This window comes from Ruditapes philippinarum, unplaced genomic scaffold, assembly GCF_026571515.1.
Source record: "Ruditapes philippinarum isolate M1 unplaced genomic scaffold, ASM2657151v2 ctg2164_1_1_1_1, whole genome shotgun sequence".
In the NCBI taxonomy this organism is placed as follows: domain Eukaryota; kingdom Metazoa; phylum Mollusca; class Bivalvia; order Venerida; family Veneridae; genus Ruditapes; species Ruditapes philippinarum.
The window spans coordinates 1-26,052 of record NW_026863296.1 but is presented as its reverse complement, the minus strand read 5'-3'; the positions used below and the strand labels follow the sequence as shown (position 1 = coordinate 26,052).

Sequence of the window (26,052 nt, the reverse complement as noted above, 5' to 3'; positions counted from 1 at the left end):
TCAACATTTCATTCTAAAATTGTTGTTTAAATGTTCTATGATTAATGAACGTTTCGAAAGGAGACATAAATGACATACAGACATGTTATTATAATAAGCAAAGTAACGATATCATTCAACTTTCAGTCAAAGAAATTTCGACTATAGTTTTGTATACACAAGCAACCTATATATTTTTTAATATTCTGTCGGATTCTTTCGGACTAGATTCGTTGATCTAGAAACCCGTATTCTTTTTAAACAGAAAACGTATTAATACACATGTAATAAGCTGGTCTGGAGTTGAATAACCCCTTTACCAATATTAATATTCCCTTATTCCATCGACACGAATATGGTGATAAATGCTTTACATTTCCGAACAAAGTCTTTGATCAATGCGCCTTATACAGAAATGTATTTTTGTTAAGTTCGAATCTTACCACTCTTTGTCACAAATATAATTTGGATTTTCGCATCCTATTCATATTACCTATAATACTGCATGTTTGTAACGACAATTTTCATTGGTCACATTAGACGCTTATATGATCCATATACACGACCGCTGTAAAAAATTACTCGATCTATATTTTAATCAAGGAATATAATGTTTTATAAGACATTTTGATGAAATTATATGGCATTGTATTATTGAGAGAGAATTATATTAATCTCAGTTTATATAAGCTAACAGGCGTCTATACTTAGTCATATAACCTATCAAAAAGACAAACGATAAAAAAACAACGCGTTTAAAAATATTAAATGGATGCAATTAATGTTTTAATTAGAAATAATAAATGTCGTTTCCTGATATGCAAACATGAATTACTACACCATAATATAAAGTTTTTTGACAAAGTAGACATAGTATATACTTAAAATTCAAAAGTAAGATCTTTAACAAAAAGCACATAAACTTGATGCGTACTTTGAAATAATATGCTATAAATAGATAAGTTTAACACTAGTTAATTACCATTGTAAATATAAAACTTCCCTGACAATGTTTCCTTCCTGAATTTGTAAGTCACTTTTATGGACCATTAAAACATAACGAACATATAAAACATATTATCAAAGTTCAAGAAACCATATTTAACTAAATAATGTAACTATGTCAGACTCCATTAACAAGTCGTGAAATTAACCCTTCAATAATAGCTTAGATACATTATCGTAATATATAGTCAGTAATAGCTCAATAACATTACTGAAACGTCATTTCCTCGGAAAAGTACTAATACAAACCAAAGTTGTGATGAGGAAAAAGTGAATGCATGATTTTTTTTTCAAAAATAATAGCCAACGTGCGTTTTAATTAATACTACAAAATCTTAAGGAACAAAAGATACAGAATATAAGGTATCAGTCCACAAAAGATGCAACAAAAGATTGGATCTTTGCGTCTTTTTAAAGTAGTCCTATCAAAAATGCATATTCGATTAATTTCAGAAAGAAAAAACAAAGTTGATGACGCTAACATATTCATTAAGAAAGGATCATTACCCTAATAATTTTAATATATACATATCGGACAGAGAGGATCAAGCTGTGATTAAAAAGGAAATTTATGTACTATGTATAAATTTCGTTCACTTTTCAGAGACAGTTTAGTTTAGATACAGTACGCCATTCCAATTTTGGAACAAAAAATCGCTCATTACTATACTAATTAATAAATTTACATACAACCCATAGTTTAACTGCTTGTTAAGAAAGCCGAAACAAAGGTTTTAATATTAAAAGTCACAACAATACGTAGAAACCATATTTTCATAGAATACGAAAAAAATCCAAGTTTGGTTTTTCTTAAATATTTTTGAACAAGGTTTTACTGTTTAAATGAGAATATGGATAACGCGTGCCTACAACTTTTGAATTGAACAATTTTCTATTTATCATCACATACACATGTATAATATTAACTGGATCAGAATGAAGATATCCCTGGGGCCGGTACAGACAAAGATCAGCTGGCTAACTATTAGTATGGTCTGTTAAATCAATCTTTGGAAGTTTTTCATTCAAACTTAGGTATTGCCCATGAAACTTGACTTTTCATACATGACGTTTGATACATAAAATGAATAATCTATAACAAACAGAAGACACGAACATTCATTCATACGAGTCTAAGTCCAAAGTAAAGTGATGATAACTTAAAACAAGTCATTTTTTAAATAAATTGCTCTTGTAAGTTCACCATTTCATCTTGGTTTAAATTCATAATGATATACATTTTATTGACAGTCGCAAAATTGAAATTCACTTCTTCATAATTTGCTATAAATAAATATTTACTTTGACACTAGTCAATTGACATTGTAAATATTTCTGTAATACTCTGAAAATGTTCTCCTTCTAAATAGTAACTCATTTTCTATTCCAGAAGTGGTATGAAAGATCTGACTTTGTAGTACCGAGTGTCTTCGATGGGATATAAATGACATTGAAATAGTCCTAAAGACAAATATATATTACTCTTACCTTGGGAAAAAATATATTAATGTGAGTAGTGTACATCAAGATCAGCTGGCTGATCATGGTCGGCACTGTTTGCTAAGCCAATATTTGAAAATTATCCCGAAAAAGTGAGGAATGGTTTTGTCCAGGTTGAACGATGGTCAAGCCAAGTCCATCATTAAATATATATGCAGATAAAGTTTTAAATTGAGCGCGTCGCAAACAAATACTTAAGATAAAAAGGTGTACAACGGAAGCAAACATATTTGCTCATATCTGTTTGATCCACCTTAACGTCAGTCCTGGATATCTAATAAGTATATATTATTACAAATATCTCTGCACATAATAGACAACTAATCCCACACGTGTTTCTAAATCAGCGATGAGAGACGAACGACAATTAGCCGATTAATTGTGATGGAGAAATTTCGCCTCGCCGAGGATCGAACCAGCGATTACTAATTGTATTACTTATCTGGTGCCGGCTATATTGGGCAAAGTCGCCGAATCCAATAATTCAACACAGATTGAAGGTGGAGAACGCATAGAAAGATCAGACTTTAAGGAGGAAAACCGGTACTCCTGGTATGAAAAATTACTTATAATTCTTTGTCAGATAAAGATATGGCCAACGCTGATCTTAAAAGATCTTTTTTATCCGATGGTCACAAATTTGCCAAAATTTCGATAACTTATTGAATCATTATCGGCAACTGAAAATCCCTTAACATTTAGTAAGGTCACTCTTTAAGGATCAATATAATTGATCATATAACCATCACATTTCCAAATGTTCGTTCACAAAGTGGGGACAATACTCTCTTTTACATTTAAGTTCCAACTTTATAATAGCTTTGACATACTGCTAAAAAGATAAGGATATAATGTCTCTTCAGAGTTCCAGTTTGTTTAGAAATAAAAATTAATCTACATTATTCACAGTTTAAGTCTACTATTTGCCAACAAAATATATTTTTCTTCATATATTTACGAAATTGGAAACAAAAAATGCTACTGACCACGCGATGTGATGTGTATTTTTTGTATATACGTGAGACAAGACATCAATATTCCAGACATAAACTGGTTATTATAAGTAAACTTAAATGGGTAATGCTGGACGATAAATGAAAATTTGTTTATAGGCTAAGTTATGTAAATGGGTTTGTCCGGTTTTGGTTTTTGAAACAGTCCATTTTAAAAATGAAGGATTTTAATGTAAAAAAACACTTAAATTAAGCCTTGTGCTGCACCACTATGGACTGGATTTTCATTTTTAAACAAGTTCAGTTAAGAGACAGGCCTGATAACAATTTTGTTTGGAGTTGCTTTTTATTAATGAACTGTTTCTTCATACTATTAAATACGGTAAAATTCCATAAAGAGTCTTAAGAAAAAAAGCATTTGGTTACATAGGAAGAGGTGTTTAAATATTTTGTTAAACTTAGCATTACAAAACCATACTATAAGACAAAAATATATTGAAGACCAAATAAATAAATAAAATTAGCCTGTCTAAACTAAAAGAGGTATTTATCTCTCCCGAAAAAAGGGCAAAGACATTACTTGCATGTTTATAAAACAGATTATCGGAAATTGCCTACAAAGGAATGGTGTTGCTCTTTGCAAGAGCCTTCAGACATTGTTATCAAAACAGCGATAGAAGACCTATAATTACTTTACACAAAGACAAGAAAACATATATGTTCATATATGAAGTACATTTCTGTTGAAACCGTAAACAAATGTTCTTAATGCATACACACGTCGACTTTTGAGGACATTGACATCATATATTGTTTTAAATATGTGCAACTTAGACAAAGCATCGACGTAACAGGCTTCGGATCAGTATTATGTTATTTTGCAGAAAATTATTTTTAACATTTGAAAGATCAAACAATAAATAGTCAAGTCATGCATTTCCTTTAAATAAAAGAATGTTTCATGTTTTTACTAGATATTTCATCGGTAGATAGTAAACACGGTTTGTAGGGATACAATTTGGATTGGTGGTGAAATAAAAACGGCAAAAATATGTAAAACACTTGTTTTTGTGACCATTCAAGACACTTAAGACACCACATTACTTAATATATGAGAGAGGGTGATTGAAATGAAACTGAATCGGAACGAAATTAGCAGTCAAAATATTGCCTTTTGAGTGATTACGATTCCTTTAAAAACGACACATCATTTTTGAATGTTAACGAGACATCATTTGTTTTATGTAACTGATCGAAAAAAACTGTAATGTTTAAGAATATTGGAAACTACACACTATTGATATGTTTGCAGCATGTGGTGAACATCTGACGCAAATAGTGCTAGAGTCAAAGGGTTAGTTTCGGTCATATAGATGATAAAATCTTTTAAAAATAGTGTCTGTTTTTCGATAATATCGAAGATGCTATTTAAAGATATACTATGCTTATCTTTAGTTTAAATGCTATATTGCAGGAAATGTACTGAAGCAAATAAATAGAGCACAACCATGATACTTTGTACGAGAATTTGTAATTTTATAAACAAAAAGAGCACATCGCTGCTATGAGGCACAGAACGCGCGGGTATCTAACGGCGGCCATGTTTCGACAGCTTACGCCACGCGCGTTAAATTTTTCATCAAGCTATTGTACTGTCTCATTTGCAAAGGCAACGTACGAATTACTAGGTCATGGTGGGCTACAGAAAATTGCACTATATACGGAATTTCATGTACAGAAAGAACAAATTGCCGCACCGACTTACGTACATGACGAGTGGGCATCTGATGGTAGAAATTCTTTAGCTAGGATAAATAAGTAGAACACGGTTGCCTACTAAAAATGGTACTTTTAATCGCAAATAATTTTTTGTGTTTTGTGTGTGGGCTAATATTATGGTTAATATATTTAACCTCTTGAATTATTTGTTTATACAATAAGTCTTGTTATGTACAGAAAGAACAAAAGCACACGTAGGATGAAATGCACTTGATACGCGGAAATTTGGCGGACACGTATCTTAACCCTTTACCTCATATATACGCGAAACACCGCACTTTCGACCCCCCCTTTTTTAGGCCTCAAATAGTGAAAAAATGTCCTATTTGGGCCCCAAACACATGTTTTCGTTTGAGAAATGTTGCTAAAAAAAATGAGCACTTTTTCGGCGCCGCCCCCCATCCAAAAGATACATCAGGGGGTTGCCAGAAGGGGGATGTGCCCCCTTCTGTTAGGGGGGTTTGAAGGGGGGCGGAGTCCCCCTCATCGCCAAGAAAAATTTGGACTTGTGAGAGGCTAAAATTGACCCCAGGTCGATCATAATGTAACGTGTAACCAACGCTGAAAAGCCTTTGACTTTATCTCAATCCCTCGAGAAGTTGCAGCACTTTGAAATAAATTTTGATGGAAAAAATCGAGGCAAAATAGTGATTTTTGGCAATTTTGAGATGTCCCCTCGTTGCCATGGTAACAGGAAATTTAAGACTGAGCATGTCGTTACAAAGGCAATGGTCCAGTCAACATTTGTGCCAAGTTTGATTAGTATTGAAGCATTTTTCATAGTTTCATAGCAGTTTGAACTTGTAACAGGAGGCTTTTCAGTGAAAACGGCCATTTTTCACAATATGCTCATGGGGGAAAGGGTTAAGCGTGTTTCATGTGCCTTATATTGCCTTAAAAGTGTTTCTCTTAGCTATTGTACTCTCTTATACGCACAGAAATCAGTTAGGAACGATGTACTCCAGAAAATGGTAGTGCTTTATTGTTATATTAATTTGTAGATTGTGTTTACAGAGTGAACAAATAATTGTACATGGACAAAAGACTCATAAGCGGGAATCTGTCGATAATATTTCTTGGGCGGCCTCCGACTGCCATATTATGGGAACCCTCAAGCCGACGCCCATGCGTCGAGGACTTCTGACGGCTTTGTTTCCAAAGCTGGATGAATTCTTACCGACAAGACGTTATAGTACTTTTCACTTTCTGCACAATAAAACTCTGTACAAATGTGTGAACAATAGTAATATACATTACAATAATATTAATAAAGCACTGCTATAAATGCTTGAATTATTTTCCTATTAATTTATTTATATTCAGTTTTTTGTAGGACTAAAATAACCTATTCCATTTTTAGCGGTCAGTTGAAAAGCATATTTCTTAATTTTTACCCTTTACTTCCTAACATTAACGTTGTTTTTTATCAATTATAAAGCTATAAGACAGACAAACTGAAAGTAATGTGTCTAGTCTGTTGCACAAACGAGAGATCTTAAAGATATAAATATCATGACGATGCGGTCAAATTTTATTTGATACTTTAGCGTTTTACTTTTTGTCATGAGAACCATGTCTGCACATTTAAAATTTTAATAAGACATTTATTGAAGAGATTACAATAAAAATGTTGTTTAGCTTAACAAATTGAGTGACATGCAAATTTCAAATATTATTATCTTTAACTGAACAATTGCGTTTAAACAGTAATTTAACGTTATTTTACATTAGAGAGTTTTCGTCCATTAACATCTGCAAAAGCACGAATGCGCATTAAAAACCCAAGCTGCAGATGTTAATGCACAAATAGGATTACATTGGAGTTATTCTTGCATAAGAATATTTATCTGATCAGGTAAGTCTTAACTTGTTATTTCGTATAATTAGATCAGATCATCATGCTCTGTACGCGTAAATGAGATGTTATTTGACAATTATGCTACTGGGGCCGTCTTGTCATTAAGCTATTTTACATATTAGCATCCTTAGCTATGCAAACTAAAATACGTGCACAAACGGTGCGTGATTGTAGAATTGTAGGAGGCAATTTTTGTTCTTCATTAATGCATACCTTCGTGGCCAGGATTTATGCAAGAAATTGCTGTATAGAACAAATGAAAGAGGGAAATGGCACCTTACATGTGAATACTAGTAAATGTAACCGTGACAGTATGTTCGACATTTGAACAGTATTTTGTTGAATTCTCAGAAAAAAATTCAAACAGTACATAAAGTCTTCGTTATACTGTTAGAGAATTTTTTTAACTATTTCAAGTAATCATTCAGGTAAATATTTTAATATGTGAATGCTTATATCATTCTATTGCCATAAATTTATTCACAGAGAAGTATCTACGCTCAATTGTCAGGTTAGTTTACCTTTTATAATGCACAAGAATAGACCGGTGTTTTATCTTTAAAATATATAAGTGGTATACAAATCGAAGGAGATCAGATCTTTAACGAGGTAAGAATTTCGCGAAATCAAAATTTCGGATACATTGGCGAGAATGACTATTCGCGAATTTCTTCTTTTGCAGTTCTTTGTATTCATAGATAATAGATATATAATAAGCAGCAAAAATCTTCATTTTGCAAAATAAGTGAAATAGTACACTTCTTGAACATTTCTGATTTTACCGTTGCAACAATTTACGTTCCTCCAATAACATATAAATTAACGCGTACAGCTCGAATTCGCTATATCTTTCATTATCTGTTTACATTAATATTGACAGATAGGGGTGTCGATAATTCTAATATAAAACATACTTTTAATCGCCTAAATGTTTTACCACCAAATCAATCATTCTCTTTTTATGTGTTTAGCATGATAGTGTAGTGGTAGAGTGTTCGCTCTGTGAATGTGCAGACCTTGGTTCGAATCCTGGAAAAGCCCTTTTTTCATTAAACTTTTTGTTTTTAGTATTTTAGAACTTGATCTTAATTCCACGTGAATGTCATTCAAACAATTATATTTGAGAACATTTAGTTAAACACATTGACTTTTACTTGATATATTGAGGAAAAACAACAACTTGTCAACAATACCAACCATTTAATTACTATTTGTTTACATGTTTTGTTTCTTAGAGTAGGTAAGACCGAAATATAGTATCCGTTCTGTGTATGCATACTATGGTGTTCGAGGTCCTTATCCGAAGACTGACGGAAAGGGCGAAAGAGTTGCGATTGATTATACTGCAATATGCATAAAATGATAAGAAAGTGTCATTGATTTTTAAATTTTAATTTTAACCTGTGTGTGACATTCCTCTACTTCCAAACACAAAGTAGGCCTATTACTATTTCCATAGATTAAAAATATTGCATTTTTGTTTAGTCAATAGAGTTTTAAATACTCAGTCTAGTGTTTCTTGATTGCTAATAACACTTTGCTTTTTGGTTACCCATTTAAATGTAACTTTTAAGTACAATTAACAAGAAAGGCATACGTAATGGAGATAAAGGTATTTAAGGATGATTTAGATAGAAATGCGTGCTACTCTGGAATAATGGGAATTTGAGGGGAAAAATTAAAGTTACATTTGCCAAACACAATGTTCTCTCAAGGTTAACAATTATTTGTTCTTAATCATGGACTAAGGTCTCAAGTGGGGAATGAGTTGGTGATATATGAACGGTGTTTAGAAATGAACGTTGACATCTCATAAGATGTCAGTAAACTGAACATAACTTCTGAGCCAAATGTTGTTTAATGTAAAAAAAATGTTTTTGCAAGAGCATGCTAAGATTGAAATACAATTTGTCTTAAATTATCATATAAAATGCATATTTGATTGCTCAGATGCAATGTAATTATTAAATGAACTATTTGTAAATAAAACCGTGTAATATCAAAGGCTTGATGTTGTTTTATGCATAAGCATCTGCAGCAAGAAGGCGCATTAAAAGTACGAGCCTGTAGGGCGAGGGATTTAGTACGTTTTGTAAGTCCGTGGCCTTTTTTTCCCCCAAAGTCTATGCACTGAAAAAGTTGTATTAGCGCTATTCTTGCATAAAAGTTTAAATCGGTAATTCCATGTTCATTTACATTGTACTTGTTTTGAGTATAATACAGAAACCGGTTTTGTAATGCTTTTGACGTGCAAATTCAATGTCATTTGATTTATTTTTAATAATGAAATTAACGAGACCCGCGTTGCAGTAAGCTATTTTTTGTCATGATGCTCTTAGTTATGCATGAACAAAGACGCGTGCTTGCGTGATTTTATCCGTTGTTGCATGACTTCATCTTACATGTGTCCTCATATCGACGGTTTTAATGTAAGTATATAGCGTGCGTTAATGCACCTCTTTTTTCGAGCATTTCTGTCAATCTGCAAAAACACGATATCACACTTAAACTCGAGCCCGCAGGACGATGTATTTAATATGTCCGCTGGCATAAAATATGAATGTGCATAAGTGATCATATCCTTGCATACGCGTAAGCGCCTGATTTGGAAATATTACGTTTTGTTATTTGTCTTTTGTTTTACAAAACGGTAATGTAATACTTTTGGCGTGCTAATGTGATGTCATTTAGCAATTATGTTTTGACTGCAGAACAAACGGGTGCGTCATTGCAGTAAGCAATTTATACATTGAGTCACGCATATTTAAATAGTGCAACAAAGGCGCGTACGTTTAAGTGAATCCGTTTGAATATTCCAGTAACTAACAAAGGGAAGGAATTGACGTTGTCGTTTATACCTGTAGAAAAAAGAAAGGTCTCGAATAATGAAGTTTCCTCATAATCATATCACCTATACCGTGTGAGCCATGACCCAAGAAAAGGCATCCGTCATTTTGTTATTGAAATAATACTGCATAACAGCCTACTCACTCATGGAATACGTTTTGAAGTCATTGAACGTAAGAGTGTTAAAGCCCAAAAATTTGTTTTTTTATTTTTCATCCAATTTTAATCTTGGGGGATTTTTTTGGGCTTTATTTGTTTTAATTATTAAATTATTTAATAAATTTTTTTAAATAAAATGTTATTAAAGTTTTTTTTTTATATCCGGGGGCCAAAATCAGGTAAATTTTATTTTTTAACCTGTTTTTAATTTCATTAAATTTTTCCTTTTTTGTTTAAAACTTAACCGTTTTTATTTACAGAAACTTTTTTTAGCAAAAGGGTTAAAAAGTTTTAATTCAAATTTGGGTTTTGTTTTTTCTTTTAAAGAAATTAGGAAATTGAAAGATTTTTTTATAATGTTTAATGATAAACTCTGTATTTGTAATGCTAATCTGAATTACTCTTACAACATTTTTGAAATATAAAAAACTGGAAATATACTTTTGGGTTTTTCTTATTTTAAAAAACTGTGTTGCTATGGAACAGAACAAAATGTGTTTGGGTTTAAGAATTTTAAATTACCTTTTTAAAAAAAAAGGGGACTTAAGGAACTTTAAATTTGATTAATCCTTTTGGTTTCTTATCTTAAAAAAATCTTAATTAACAATTTTCCTATAATTAACTCATTTTCCGTTTTACCACCCAGAAAATGTCAGAATTAAAATTTCCTTACACAATAAAAATAAAAATAAGGGTAATTTATTTCAATATATTTTTGATAGGTCTGTCATATATAAGTTTGGTAAAAATTTAGTTTCCAACTTCCCGACTGAAAGGAAAAATGCAACCCCAGGGGTGTTTTTAAATGAACTCTTTATGCTTTTTGGGGCTAAAATTTTTTAGGGAAAAAAGAGTAAATGTTTGAAAAAAAAACCAGAATTTTTCATTTTCAAAAAAAAATTGAAATTTTTTAAACCCAACCTGTACCAAAATTTTTCAAAAAAAACTTTTTTTATTAAAAAAAAAATTTTAAAAAGCCATTTCAATATTTGGGGCACGGCGATGCCTGGTTTTCAAAAAGTCCCTTATTTAAAAAATGTTTCAAAAATTTTTTTTAAAACTTCAAAAAACTTTTTACTTTTTTTTAAAAAACAGTTTTAATATAACATTTTTTTCCTTTCTTGTTTTCAAAATTAATTTCCTGGGAAAGTAAATTATCCCCGTTTGTTTTTGTCACCCAGAAAAGCCGAAAAGCTTGTCAAATTCAGAAAAATAAAGATACTTAGTAGGTTTACTGATTTATTTAACCATTAATAATTACAGCTGATCTACTTTTATCTAAACTTGTCTAAAATGATCTATGTTCAAAGTGAAAGAGACATTCTTAATGTCAGACAAACGAAAATAAAATAGCAAAGAGGAAATTTTACGTAATTAATATTCAATATGTCGTAATTTATTTTTTTAGTTGTCAAATTTCACAATCTTCAACATTATGTTTTGAAATATAAAGTTCTAAACTTGCAATTATAATGAAATCAGTAAAACGAATTAGTTAACTCTGTCGTCTAAAGTATTACAACTTGTTGGAACATTTAGCACTGTGATTCACACGATCATCCTTTTATAAATCATTTTAATTTTAGAACAGCAACATGTTGACACAGTTCATTATCTAACGATTTTCATTTGTAAAACCTTTTTAACGTCATCCTTTATATGTAATCTAATGTGTATTTAAGAAGCAAATTCAAGTAATATTAAGTAGCAAATTAGAGTAATATTAAGGTTGCGTTACTATGAATTTATATTCGGAATAGGCCTGAGTGCTTCAACAACAATTGATGTTTTCAATATAAAGATTGCTTTTTGTGACAATAATCATATATTAGCACACACATTCCCAGTATGATGCTGAAAGAAATTAAAGGTCTAAAATATTACTGTGTGTCCTATTCTGTTATATATTTACACATTACTTTGCAATTCTAAGAAATTCAGTGATTTTTAATATCGTTTATATATTACGTAAAATGATATTTATAATCTTCCGTATCTCTAGGTTTTTAGATTGTTTACACGATTTGATACATGTCTAAATATAAGTACAAGTAAGATTTCTAAATCATGTTATTGGAGTTCATAGAACATTGCAAGGTACTTAATTGAGTCCGCTTAGCTCAATAGATAGACCATTGGTTTAGATATCTTGGGTCGATCCTCGGGCGTCACGAAATGTCTGCATGACAATTGTTCTAAGGCATAGGGCCTTGTGGCCATTTATCTGTCATTACTGATTCAGACATTATTAGGGATAAGTACACGGTCACTTGCGGAGAAAATATTTTAACTAAAAGCCGGTTATGTGGACTTTACCATTTTAACGAGTTGATATCAGCTTCATTCAAACATCCATAAATTAAAATAAAATATACTTCAGATGTCACGCAGAAGAAGTATGGTGATAAATACTGCATCAGTCATAAACTGCAAATGGCATGTTTTTCTTTAATTGGGAATATTTTTGTTCTTATCATCTTAGTTTTCTCAAGGTCGATTTCTTAAAATATTTTGGAGCTCAATTCATCTAGAGGCATGCATCTTTAACACGTATGCACTTTAGTCGTTTTTATCAATTCGAAGGTAGTACAATCGTGCAGTCAAAACATTAGACAAACTTGTCTTCTGTAATTAAAAGTGAAAATGATGAATTTTTACTTACACATACATGTACATATCTTTTTCTTTGCCTCATCTCACGTCATACACTAGTTACGATATTTGTTTGTTCAATGAAGCGAGCTTCCTTTTAACCAGACAAAGATCTTTTACATCGTAACTGATACTGTTCGGGCCAATATCGTATAATGGTGAGCATAAACCAAAGATTTACCTCTATGTCTTTACAAATATTTACAAGTAATGACCCAGATGCCGAAATGGTTGTTTTCTGTTTAATTGCTTTAATAAAACATAATTATTAGAATGTGAAATGCTCTTTCAAAATTGTCTCATTTTAATAAATAAGGAAGATAAAATAAAACATTGCAACAGCTAGCATTAAGTGTGATTTAATAATTAAAATTGTCTTTGCATGAACATCATTTATAAATTAATCTAATATTTTCAAAGAAGCATTTATTAATCATATAAAATTTATGACAATTTTGCATGTTTAAATACTATGAAATGCAATTCATTTTTTTTGGTTTATTTGTTGTTTGACTGGTACAAGACAATTTATCATTTGAAAATAAGGTTCTACTGACAAAAAATCATCTCCGTCAAAACCTGATATTTTATAGAACAGAAAACACATTTACCTAAACCTTTTGTTTGTATTTTAAAGTATTGAGACATAGAGAACATTATTGGCCCATCAATTAGAAGTAAATTAGTTTCATGCAGTAACAGCACGTTTATGTAAATACCAAAGTACCAAAGTTACTGCCTGACGGCACATGCGGAAAGAGAGTGCATGCATATTTGGTTATTGACTTGAATATACAATTATTGTGTCAGAAACGTCGGCATTTTGTTGTGTCTAAACAATTAAATTTGAAGAATCAGACATAAATGGTTAAAGATGTTAAAATTGACGTAAAATATTAATTCTGTCTTGGTCAATCCAAATCTGATGTTACCAAGTAATGTAACGCTTCTGCTGTTCTTACTAAAAAAGATACCTTCCTCACAGTCTAAAACTTGTGTAAGAATATAATTCTGACTAATACGTTGACAAAGATAAAATTAAAACTGTTTGCAACCGGACGGCTTAAAACGTCAGTCACCAAATAAGATTGTTACAAATTAGTTATTTCTGTCTTGCTTACAATAAAAACCTTTGATGTGATATTTTGAGACTTAAAGAAGACATTGATAAGCATGGGTTCTATAAATATCAAGATAGACCGGTCATTTCTAATAATTAATAACTCGGAGTTTTTTAATGTGTCTGATAATGCTTTTGCAGAACATAAATGACAAAATGAAATAAGTCTACTAACTTATGATGGCGTTACTGCCTAGCAAAACCAACATATCGATCTTCTTTTCTTTTATTTATGCCATTTTTTCCACACGACTTTACGAATAATGAAAATTTTCAAACTATATTGATAAGGACACAGTCGTTGTAAGAAGAAACTATCAACTACAGAGTAACCATTCAATTCTAATTGAGATTAACAATTGATGGAACATCAGTCAAATGATGAATTTATAACCATTTGTTTAATAGATACTAATCCATAAATAAAAAAGACAACATTTTTTAAATGATTATCATTGTGTTTATCAACCTAAAATGTATCGTTTTATAACTTTTTTTACGAAAAATTACATGTTTTCTTACATACAATAATGTCTCCAAATAAATGTAAAAACACTAGCCTGATAAGAGTCTTTCAGAATGAAATATGCCAAGTGAGCAGGAATTGAGCAATTTTGTGAATAATTGCAGACATTTAATTCCACGCGGAAACCATTATAATAAATGGACACATAAAACGTTGTTAAAAAGAATTGATATGGCATGAAATTGATATCCAACAATTTAGGATAGTCAACGCTATATTAATGGCAATTTTTGTTTCAGAATAAAACACCTTTAATAGATATTGACTTCTTTTATTTTAGTACACCTAAGCAAACGATACAAGCCGATTATTTTTATAAATATTTTAATCATATTAAGTAAGTATGACAGTCACTTTTTATTTTATTTAATACCATTAACCTTAAAACAGTTCCAAATATAGAATTGTGAACAATTGTTATGAGTCATTTTGTAAATATTTATTGTCTACATGACATCAAGAGTTTAGGTTACATCATTTCATTTTATACGTGTTATTCTTTAGGAGATACTAGGACAAACCGTTGCCAAACTACAGACAAATTAATAAAAATAAAAACAAAAATTGAACACACATAAAGAACATTTGTGTTTTATCAAGAAACCAATTTCTAATCATTAAAAAGTAAGGTATTTATAATATAGACAGAATATGTGTATATTGCGAAAAAGGGTTAGAATACTGCCAAGTAATTTGATTCATACTGCAAATAACGGTTAGTAGGACGATATGTACGAGTAAGTAAAAACAAATGAGCTAAGTGATATATTTGATAAACAGAAACACAAATCTTCTATTAGTATACACTGTAAAAATAACGTTTTTATTAGTCATATTCAGTATATGTTAAGTGCAATTATAACATATCAAAAGAAAATGTTTAGAACTAATAACAATTTTAAACACATGTCAACAAATATCAGACATATACAGCATATAATGTCCTAGCAAAAAGCGACGAAAGCATTAATTGGAGGAACGAATTGAAATAGATGGACGTTTTGAAAATAGAAACAATACTTTTTACATTTAAATTGAATCAAAGAAATTTTAAGGAAACGCTTATAAATTTTAGTCATTGTTTTTTTGTCTGATGCATGAAAAGAAATAAATTAACAAATTACCTCAACTGACCTATTTTGTTCATTGTTTAACTCTTCTTTTGCTCTGACATCAGAAATAAAAGCTGTGCGAATGTCATGGAAATTTAGAATTTTGATGTATACCCAGTGCGGCAAACGTTTGACAAAGCGAGTTGCTTTTTAACCAGAGAGAGGTCTTTTATAACGCTACTTTACTGATATTTATCGAACAATGCCCTAAGACCATTATGTAATCCTTTGGGCCATTATCGCCTTATGGCGAATAGCGAACAAATATTAGCCTCTATTTCTTTCCGGGCATAATAACATAATAATTACCCAGGTGACAAGATGTTTGTTTCAGATTGATTGCTTTAATTAAATATAATTTTTATAATGTAAAATGCACTTAAAGTAAAATTTCATTTAACGAGGATTAACAGAAACATTGCAAAGGCAAGAATTTAGTTTGATTTAATAAGTTAAAAATGTCTTTGCATGAACATTTTTTATAAAGTAATATAATATTTTCGTAGAAGCATTTTATCAAGTACCATATAAAACAAATAAACCGTCTTCCTTGTTTAATTACCATATGATTTAAATGAGTTTTTTTGTAATTTGTCGTTTCACTGATATGTAACATCATGTTCATGTAATACGTTCTCACTTATTGCTCAAAGAAAATGTAATACCCTCTTTTACCAAGCAAAACAAATTGTACATCGTAAAATAAATGTTCGCCTCTGGAAATCAAAGCTGCAGTTACTGTAATGAAATTCATTCATTATTCAGATAATGTGTTTATCCTTTCTTCTAAATTCGTGAACAACATTTAAAAATTCAAATAGTGTGGAAATAATTTCCATCATTTTCTGATTATACATGTAGCCTCTAATAATCACCAAACTTGCAATATATAACTTATTCGTGCGACGTTCATAAGGTAAATGCTATATGTTATTTTAAATGAATGCAAGATTAAGGGTCAAAACTTTTGAAGAAAAGTTATTCAAGCAAAATGTTCTTATATTTACCAAACAAGTAAAATATTAATGAGACACTTAATAAAGACTAATATGCTTTTGGAATAGTGATATAAAATACATTTGTTAAACATTCATACCCGTATTTGTTAGCGCTAGCCTTCATTGATAAGCTAAATGTCATGTAGTTATCCAGAACGTACCATAATTATAATAATTATTGTATTGTTGTTTTTTGTTTTTTTAAAGTGAAACAACTTCAAAAGAATTGACACCTCTGAACTGATTAATTTATTTGTTTCATTAAACGTTTTAGAAAGTTCATGAACACCTTTGTTTCTCTTTTATGTTGTGCATATATTTGCTGATGTCTTTCTACCAAAAGCTATTCATATTTTTAGAGAATGCATATACTGTCATCAAACAATCCTGATTGTAATGGTTTTTTGTTAATGCCCAAAATGCACACCTTCCAAATTATTTATTTATGCTACCATGCTTTTAAGTAGCTTATATTTGACATCAAAACATGTTTTGAAAATAGACATAAAGTTGTAACAGTAAATGTTATAGATGGTTATTATCTTTCAGAATAAATGAACTAATTATTTCCTAATTTGTCAAAACAAGGAGGGGCTGTCGTGCTGTCGAAACATTTGAATTAATATTTTGAAAACTCTGTTTAATTTTCTTTTTAATTTTATAACAAAACAACCGTTCTATTGCTAGCCTACTTTAGGATTGGGTTTGGATTTTGCCTTTTGTATTTAAAATAAGTATGTTTACAACTTGTGAGAAACAACTTCTCATATTAAATATCGAATCGTGTACGCATATTAAATATCGAATCGTGTACGAAACAAAAGGGTCTTTCGATGTGGACTTTTATCGTTATTATACTTGTCAATATAATAAAGGAAGAAACTGAATTAAGATATGAAAACAAGGATCAACCAGTATTCAACGAAAGCATCTCTAGACAGAAATCCTTGACCACCGACGAGGACCGCAGCATGATACATATGAAAATTGCCTGCTTGCAAGGGATTTGATTTGTGCGGGGTTTAGGGAGACTCAGTCACTTTTATTATCCGGCACGTTTCTGTCTTATGTATCTTGAAAATGTTGTCATTTCTAGCTAGTGATAGAGACTTAGGTATGTTACACTTCACACTAACCGTGTTTGCGATTTCTGCTTCTTAATCTTTTCGATGGATATTCTCTTTTTAGAACGTTTGCAAAATTTTACATATTTTTTTTTATATATGAAGTTTCTAAATGTCTAAAAAGGAGTGAAAAAATATACTATCTAACAATTGTCACTCAATCTTGGTAGAATGTTCTTGTAAATACAGTTCAGTATAACCACGACATTTGATACATAAGTTGTTACTTGAAATCAAAGTACTAAAGTTACTGGTTCAGCTGTTGTTACTGTGGGCAATGCGGAAAAGGAATTAATTGTGTTATTTGACTTGAATATATGAAAGATTTTATCGGATTTTTGTTGTGTCTAAACTTTCAAATTTAAAGAATAAGACATAAAATGTTAAAGACGTTTAATATTGACGTAAAACTATTACTTCTGTGTCGGTCAACCCCAATCTGATGTTACCAAGTTACCAAGGGTAATGTTTCTCCTGTGAAGAATCTTACTCAACAAGATAGCTTGCTCACCGTCTAAAACTTTAAAGGTATAAAATTCTGGCTAATATGTTTGACAAAGATGAAGTTAAAACTGTTTTCAACCTTACTAAGAATGACGAACGGCTACAATGTTAGCTAAAATTACAAATGTTTCACAAACGACTAATTTCTGCCTTGCTTACAATGAAAAACTACAATATATCGTTTTATAACATTTTATACGGAAAATTACATTTCTTTTTAAATACAATAATGTCTCCAAATAAATTTAAAAAAAAACAAGCCTGAAAAGTGTCTTTAAAAATATAATATTCCAAGTGAACAGGAAGTCAGCAATTTCGCGAATAATTGCGGGAATTTAATTTCACAAGGAAACCATTCAAATAAATGGAAACTTAAACATACTTTGTTAAAAAGGATTGACGTGGCATGAAATTAATAGCCAACAATTTAGGATAGTCAACGTTATATTTATGGTAATTTTTGTTTAAAAGTAAAATACAATTAAAAGATATTGACATTTTTGTCTTAGTATAATACAAGTCGATTATTGTCATAAAACTCAAAAGTGTTCCTAATATGAAATTTTACACATTCTCAATATATTACAAGTCATTTTGTCTACGTGTCATCACGAGTTTAGGTTACATCATTTCATTTTATACATATTGTTATTAGGAGATACTGAAAAAAAACCGTTGCCAAACAACACACAAATTAAAACAATAAATACAAAAATTGAACAGTAATAAAGATTATTTGTGTTTTATCAAGAAACCTTTAATCATGTAAGATATTTAATAATACATGTAATAAATTTATATAGCGAAAAAGGTCAGAATGCTGTCAATTAATTTGATTCGCACTGCAAAAGAATTTTAATAGTACGATATGTAAGTAAAAGAAAATTAACTAAGTGATAAATATATTTGATGAACACAGACTCAATTTTGACATTTATACACACTGTTATGAGTCTTAATGAGTACATGTAAAATGCAGTTATGTAAATATCAAATGTAAATGTTTAGAAAAATGGAAGATGATTTTGAACATGTTAACGTTAACTTAAATGAATCATTAGCAGCAAAAAGTCTTAGCAAAAATGACAAAAGCAGCGGAAAGCATTAATTGGAGAACAAAAATGGAAATTGATTGAACATTATAAAAATGAGAACATTAGTTTTGACATTTAAATTTCAACAAGAATGATTGTGTGCAATATATGTCTTGAAAAATTGCTATATCAATTGCCACTGGTTTCTTTGTTCTCTTTTCTTTTTAGGAATCGACTAACTGTTACTTTATACTTTTCTTTTATGTCAACTGGACATGTCTGTGACATTATGATGACATCTCTTAAAGCTATTTACCACTCGTCGTTTACCCATGAGGGATGTAAAATAAATTCTAAAAATAAAACAACTTGTTTAAATGGCGACAGAAGATAAATCAAAAAATATATCTAAAAATATATCAGAGAATAACGAAAAGAAGAACAATAATACGGAAAAACGTGTTATTTCATGGTGCTCACCAGAATACGATGAGCTCATGAGTAAGCTTATTGAATTGTATAATGTCTGTCTACAGTATTGTGCGTCAAAACTTGAGGAAGATTAGTAGTACTTCGTGCAGCAGAATTGTTTGTCGTGATACAAAGTCTGTCGACAGAGGCCCGTCATCTACAATGCCTTCAAGCATATTTCATAAAAAGAGCACTAAACAAATATTGCTTATTTCAAATTAAAATAGATTTCTAAGGGAGTACTTTTTTCAAATTTAACTTATTTTTGTCTGGCGTATAAAAAGAACAAATGATCTCAAATTATATTTTATAGATCAAATCTTTTAGAGCCGTGTTAGAAAATTGTTACAAGACCTAGACTCTATCTTTTCAAGATGAAGCAATTCGTATTGTCCTCTACAAAAGGTATTTAGATTTGTCCATGTTGATCAAAGTTGACGCCACCTTGAAGTCATTTTTATTACAAAAACTTAGTTTTAGTAGGAACATATCTTTTAGAAACAGAACGTTATGTCTTTGTTATGTACCATTGCTAATACTTTCCTTTAATATACATTACATTATAGTTACAAAGCAAACAGGTCCTGGTGCTCTCTTTATTAACACAAATAACACAATGGTTGTTTATAGCCTACCTTTTCATTTTCTCAGGTTAGCAATACTGGTATAATTTTATTTTCCGTCTTGTGTGTTTCCAATTGCAAAACTAGGACATTTTACATCTTTGCATCCTCTCTAGTTTCACAAGACAATTATTTCTCTTTAGTCATAAGTTATTTTCACCAGCAATTGAAATTCTCGATCAAATGTTTTAAAGTTCTAAATGGGCTTAATTGTTGATTCTGAAAAGACAAATGCGATAAAAATTGGACCTTTTTCTCCAATGATTGTGTCACAAATTTAAAAATAAAAATGCATTTCAAACATTAGTTAACGCCTATAACCATTAAATCCACATGAAAACCTTGCAAAAGGAGAACAATATACGCTTCCGTGCGATTATAATTATGACAATGTCTAATGTGTGTGTTTGCACCAATTTTATATTTTTCCCATTGATCCAAATCAAAAACAAGACAATAATTCATACCAAAATACAATTTGCCTTTTGACTTACTTATGAAAGTACTAAAATGGTATTAGGCCACTGGTTGACGTGATCATAGTCAAAGGTTGACCAAGTTTTATTCGGATTTAAAGGATATTTTATTTCTGTTCACAAAGATGGTGATTTACTTACACAATGCACTTTTATAGATATTCTTGGAGACTAAGTCTATGCAATTGAGAACATTTTATTCTTTACCAAAACAATCAGATTCTTTTGGAGAGAAACTTGTTAAATAATTATGTGTTTCTCTGTTTCGGGAGAAATGTCCTAGATACAACTTATTCGAGTAAATTAATGGTAGATAAAAAATAGCCAATTAACATTTGCTTTTAGTTGAAGATGTTGATACTTCCGTGCAAAAGTTGAATTGCCTTCCCTGTCTAAGAAATTGTTAGTTTAAATTTATCGATATGAAAGGTAAAGAAACATTTTTATAGATGAAATATTCTACAAAGTTATGTTTTCAGACTGTGCATGTGTACACATTTCTGAGCAGTGTTTTTTTATTTTATTTATTTATTTATTTTTCTTGTTCTTTTTCTAAATTCTACCTCTGAACTTGATGTGGAGACATTATACCTAAACCTTTCACTTCTGGCTGATTACTTTTTCTTTTATCTCAACATTTGCACTCATTATTTGTATCATTTGTAAAGGAGTATTATTATTATTTATTATTACTGTATCGACGTTATGATTTGTCAGGTACAAATGCAAGTTGTGCTACGACCATGTATATGTCTGATTTCGAATGGCACTCGCCCTCTGTCTGGAATAGTTTGGAAAAATGGAATAATTGATGGCAAAAGCTGCAATGTAAATATACAGTATTAAGAAAGAAATATTAATCGGGCATGTTTTATCAATTATACCGACACTTTTACTTGTCGGTAAAAAGATTAATAAATCATATAAATCTTTTTTGTGCGTGTGTGAAACTTCATCAGCAGAGACTTTGTACAATATAACATGGTAGTAACATTAATCTATAGGCTGCAGAGGTTGTTGTCGCAATTTTTGAAATGTATTTATTGAAACATTTTAATTGTACATTTTACATAAAACAAAGAGTAATTATATTAACAAATATGACAACAAATCTGTGACGATTTCAAACAATACAATTTCTTCATAGATCTCCAAACTCACTAATATTACAAGAACAAACATAATCATTATCCTAGATCTTATAAAGTATCTTATTTCAAAAAAGGTTTAACAGTCAGCTTTATTGACAATATCTTAAAATAAATATAAAACCAAATTAAACTTGAGTTGAAAGTACTTTGTCAATTCTTACCTAGCCTAATCAAAATCAGAATTGTCTTTTGGGTCCCGTGAGCTTGACGTGGGAGATTTTCCAGAAACTTTCGATCTAACTGAAGATAGGCGAGTACCACTTAAACGTGATAAAGGAGTAGAAACTAAATTGCCGGTTCCGTCTTTGTTCTGCTTGAAGCTATACTTTGTTGACGCGACGCCATACTGCGGATACCGTCGGTTGCGACCTAGTACCCTTTTGAAAGCAGTTTTAAATTTTGTTGAAGTCAAACTATAGATGATTGGGTTTCCGGCACTGTTGATATACATCAGAATTCTTGCCCAAGATATAAGGTTTAAGTAAGCTTCTAGACCTATTTTTATGGCGTTCTTTGTAGGTGTGAAAATAAGCCAGAGAGAAAGCACTCTTATAGGAAAAAGTGATACGAAAAATAAAACAATAATAAATATAAGCATTTGAACAACTTGGCGTCTGGATCGTAATGCATTTACCGCTGTTCGGTCATTCTGTGCTAGAGATTTCAACTTATCTGACATGAGCTGTTTAATGATACGAGCATAAAAGCCAATCAAAATGAAGAATGGTAATACGAAAAACGCAATGAATAAGAAAATTGTGTAACAATAGCGCCACATTCCGTTTACTTTTGTCCGGCAAACTTTGATTGGGGAACCATCATAAAAAATGGCGTCCTCATGTTCTGTCATTATCAAGAATGGTAGTGTAAGAATTGTTCCGATTATCCAAATTCCTATGATTGTCTTCACGGTAGCGGAAATTGTTGATGCCATCCGATGTTTGAATGGGTGACATAACGCATTATAACGCTCAAATGTCACAGCAAGCATCGTGAGAATAGAAACATGCAGTACACCATTCTCCATCAACGGAACAAGTTTGCCTGAAAATAAATTATTACAGTCAATATCAAAGTCCTTGAGATAAGTTTACACAAAAATTCCTGATAATTAAGAGTTGATACCAGGCCTCATTCTTATTTATGTCCTTTCCAAATCTGATTATGGTGTGATCCCTCGGAAGCATGAATCACAACAAAATTATATGACAATTGCAGACTCGGTTTAATTGAGTCGGTACTTGAAGTCTTCTTTACTGAAAAATTTACTCAGTAGTTATTTACTTAAAAAATTTTCTTTAAACCATTTTTATCCGTTTTTTTTTCTCATTAAAAAAAATTTTGACATTTTGGAAAAATTTTAAGCCCCTTTCTCATAAAAAAGCTGATTATTTTGAATTACAACCTAAATGTGTGTTTTATATTAAAATATGTGTTAAAAGCATATCCTAAATTAATTATTTTTCTGAAATGTCTAGGAAAATACGATTTTATCGTTTCGAATTAATATTAACAAAATGTATTTGCAGAAATTGATGTTACATTGATATGACACAATGCTTTTCATAACGTTTGAAATGTGTAAATCAAAGACATATTGTTATTCGTACATTTAGTGTCTCATCTGATAAAGCGAGGAATTATTCTTTTGAAACGAGTAATATAAAAGAAATCTTGAAATTCGAGATTCATCGAGAGCAAATAAAACAAAAATGATTCGGCGAAAATCGCAGTTTCGACTTATCGGGACTACTTTCAAAAACAATGAAAGGTGCGACATCACTTATGGCCATTGGAAACAGCATAAGCAATATTTCATCATTAAAATATCATTAACAATTAAGTCATGAACAATTTAACGGTCACAAAATATGAAAAAGAACAACAAATGAAGTCAATGTCGCTAATCAACAGCCCAGATCAAATCGAATTTGCCTTTGAAATTAGTAATCATGAAAAGAACATATTGTTTTTATCTTTTTGTATTAGATATTTTTTCATTTATATTTTACTATGACGGGAAAAAGACCTTTTAAAGAAATGCGCGGTAAATTAAACCGTGAACAAAGTCAATATAAAAAGAGTAAGTTTCAAAAGAAAGTCAGCTATAAGACATGATTATTCGTGCAACGATCACGAGAAGAGATCTGCTTTATAATCACAAAAACAAATAATTATGATATGATGCATTCACAGAATGATTAATGGCACGATGATTTGGCAAATCACTTTTCTTTTATAGATTAGCAGCGTCATTTAGATTAATTAAACAATATATGGGAATTTTTATAATAGAATTAAAATGATTGTTTTATGTATTATCATTTTCAAGACATACAGGAAATTAAATAAAGAATAAATGACTAGAAAAACTACGACGTTTTTTGTTCTATAACGACGAAAATAATTGTCACATCAAATTTATATATTGAAAAAAACTTTAACATTGAATATAATTATGTTTGCTGTTAAACGACTTACACATGATTTTTCCAAGAAACCATCTTTCCTTCCCGAAAAACTCCAGCAGCCCAGCTGGCTGACAAACAAGCAATACTAGAACATCAGCTGCGCTTAGATTTAGTAAGAATACATTTGTTGGTGTGCGCATATTTCTCACTTTTAGAACTACTACAATTACTAGAATATTTCCGAATGTCCCAATCATAAATATAGTCGCATTCAACAATGAAGAAATGATATAGATGTAAAGCGGAATTTCCAAACCCCTTGGCTCATCATCATGATGTTTTGTAAAATCTGCCTGTGTTGTATTAATTTCTAATCCTTCGTCTATTTCACCGAAATAAGGAGCTGTATAATCCATATTATATCTTCGCTTTTTAAAGCTTTATAAACATTGCTTTAATTCAATTTAATGTTGTCATTGCAAATGCATTTTAAAATGCATAAAAACACAAATTAATTTAAAAAATTTAAAATAATAAGTGAGTTATAATATCTGTTTATTATAAACTTATTTGATTAATAAGAAATAATAAAAATTACGACACTTAATATGTTAAGTAACGTAACGCGCATTTGAAATCCGTCTCCGAGAATAAAACGACAGAATGATGTTCTTTACAGGAGTAAGATAGTTATCCGATACATTCGTATCTGCTGCTCTCTGTTTGCAGAGTGATAATACTGTGACATGAATTCTCCTATTTCTCTTTTAAGTTTCTTCATCAGAGCAAAACTGCTTTAATTAATGTACGAATATTGATAATCAGGTATATAACCATATTTGTTAAGAGAAAATAAACGGATTAGAGACGTAACATTAAAACGTTGATATAACTGTTGTGACAAAGGGCAAGCAATATATAATAAAATTTCTATGAAAACTTCCTTAAGATCGAAAGATATATTTATATAAAAAAACAAACAAAATAATACTAAGAGGAGTACTATTAATAATTGGTAAACTATTGTACTTTTAGTGTATAAAACAATATATCTCCCGAAAAAATTAATATTGTTTGAATTTTAAAGAATATTGCATTAAAATGCTTATAACAGCCTCCGGAATAAGTTTGCAAATCCGGAATTTTCGCAAAGTCAGCTACCTTTTTTAAATTGATTAGAGAAAAAATATAAAGACCGGTCAATGATAGAGATAGAGTCAAGTAAAACCTGGCCTTTGAAAGGACGATACCCTTAAAATTAAATGCAGGGGAGACATTCAAAGTTGGTCGTCCCATGGGGTTTTTCGATTCCCCCACTGGGGATTGGTCTCCCAGTGGGAGTTTCGTGGGGTTTCATTTCCTCTTTACGAGAATGGAGAAAAAAATCACGGGAGAATTAAAAAAAATTATTATACCATTATTTAAAAAAAAAAGTCACTAATCTTGACTTAAGATATTCTTTCCTAAAAATATAGATCAAAATATAAATATTTTTAGAATCTCCCATTTTCATTATGGGTGAAACGCACCAATGGGTGAATTCACCCATCTTAATAATGGGAAGAAAATCCTATTTTGATAAATGGGAAAAAAATCCAATTCCTTATAATGGGAGATAATTCCCATTCCTTGCAAATTTGAGAGTTTGTTCTATCTTTTAGGTGTGGCGCTTTTAACATATAATACAAAATATACGAATAAAATAAAATCCAAAAATCAAATAAAATGGCAGGGAATATGCAACAAAATAATAATAATAATAATAATAAT

At 30.5% G+C, this 26,052-nt stretch overlaps 1 protein-coding gene across 1 annotated transcript; it reads right to left on the bottom strand.

Moving 5' to 3' along the window:
- Positions 1 to 22,037: 22,037 nt before the first annotated feature.
- LOC132721751 (QRFP-like peptide receptor) lies at positions 22,038 to 24,698 on the bottom strand. Its single transcript, XM_060706118.1, has 2 exons — positions 24,353 to 24,698; positions 22,038 to 22,915 (listed from the first exon to the last, which is right to left on the bottom strand). The coding sequence occupies exons 1-2, from the start codon at positions 24,696 to 24,698 to the stop codon at positions 22,038 to 22,040; spliced, it is 1,224 nt and encodes a 407-aa protein (XP_060562101.1).
- Between the last annotated feature and the right edge of the window lie 1,354 nt (positions 24,699 to 26,052).

Coding starts and splice junctions, on each gene's coding strand:
- LOC132721751 (XM_060706118.1), bottom strand. CDS start 24,698: ATGGATTATACAGCTCCTTATTTCGGTGAAATAGACGAAGGATTAGAA. Junction 22,916..24,352: donor GTTTCTTGGAAAAATCATGT/GTAAGTCGTTTA, acceptor ATTTATTTTCAG/GCAAACTTGTTCCGTTGATG.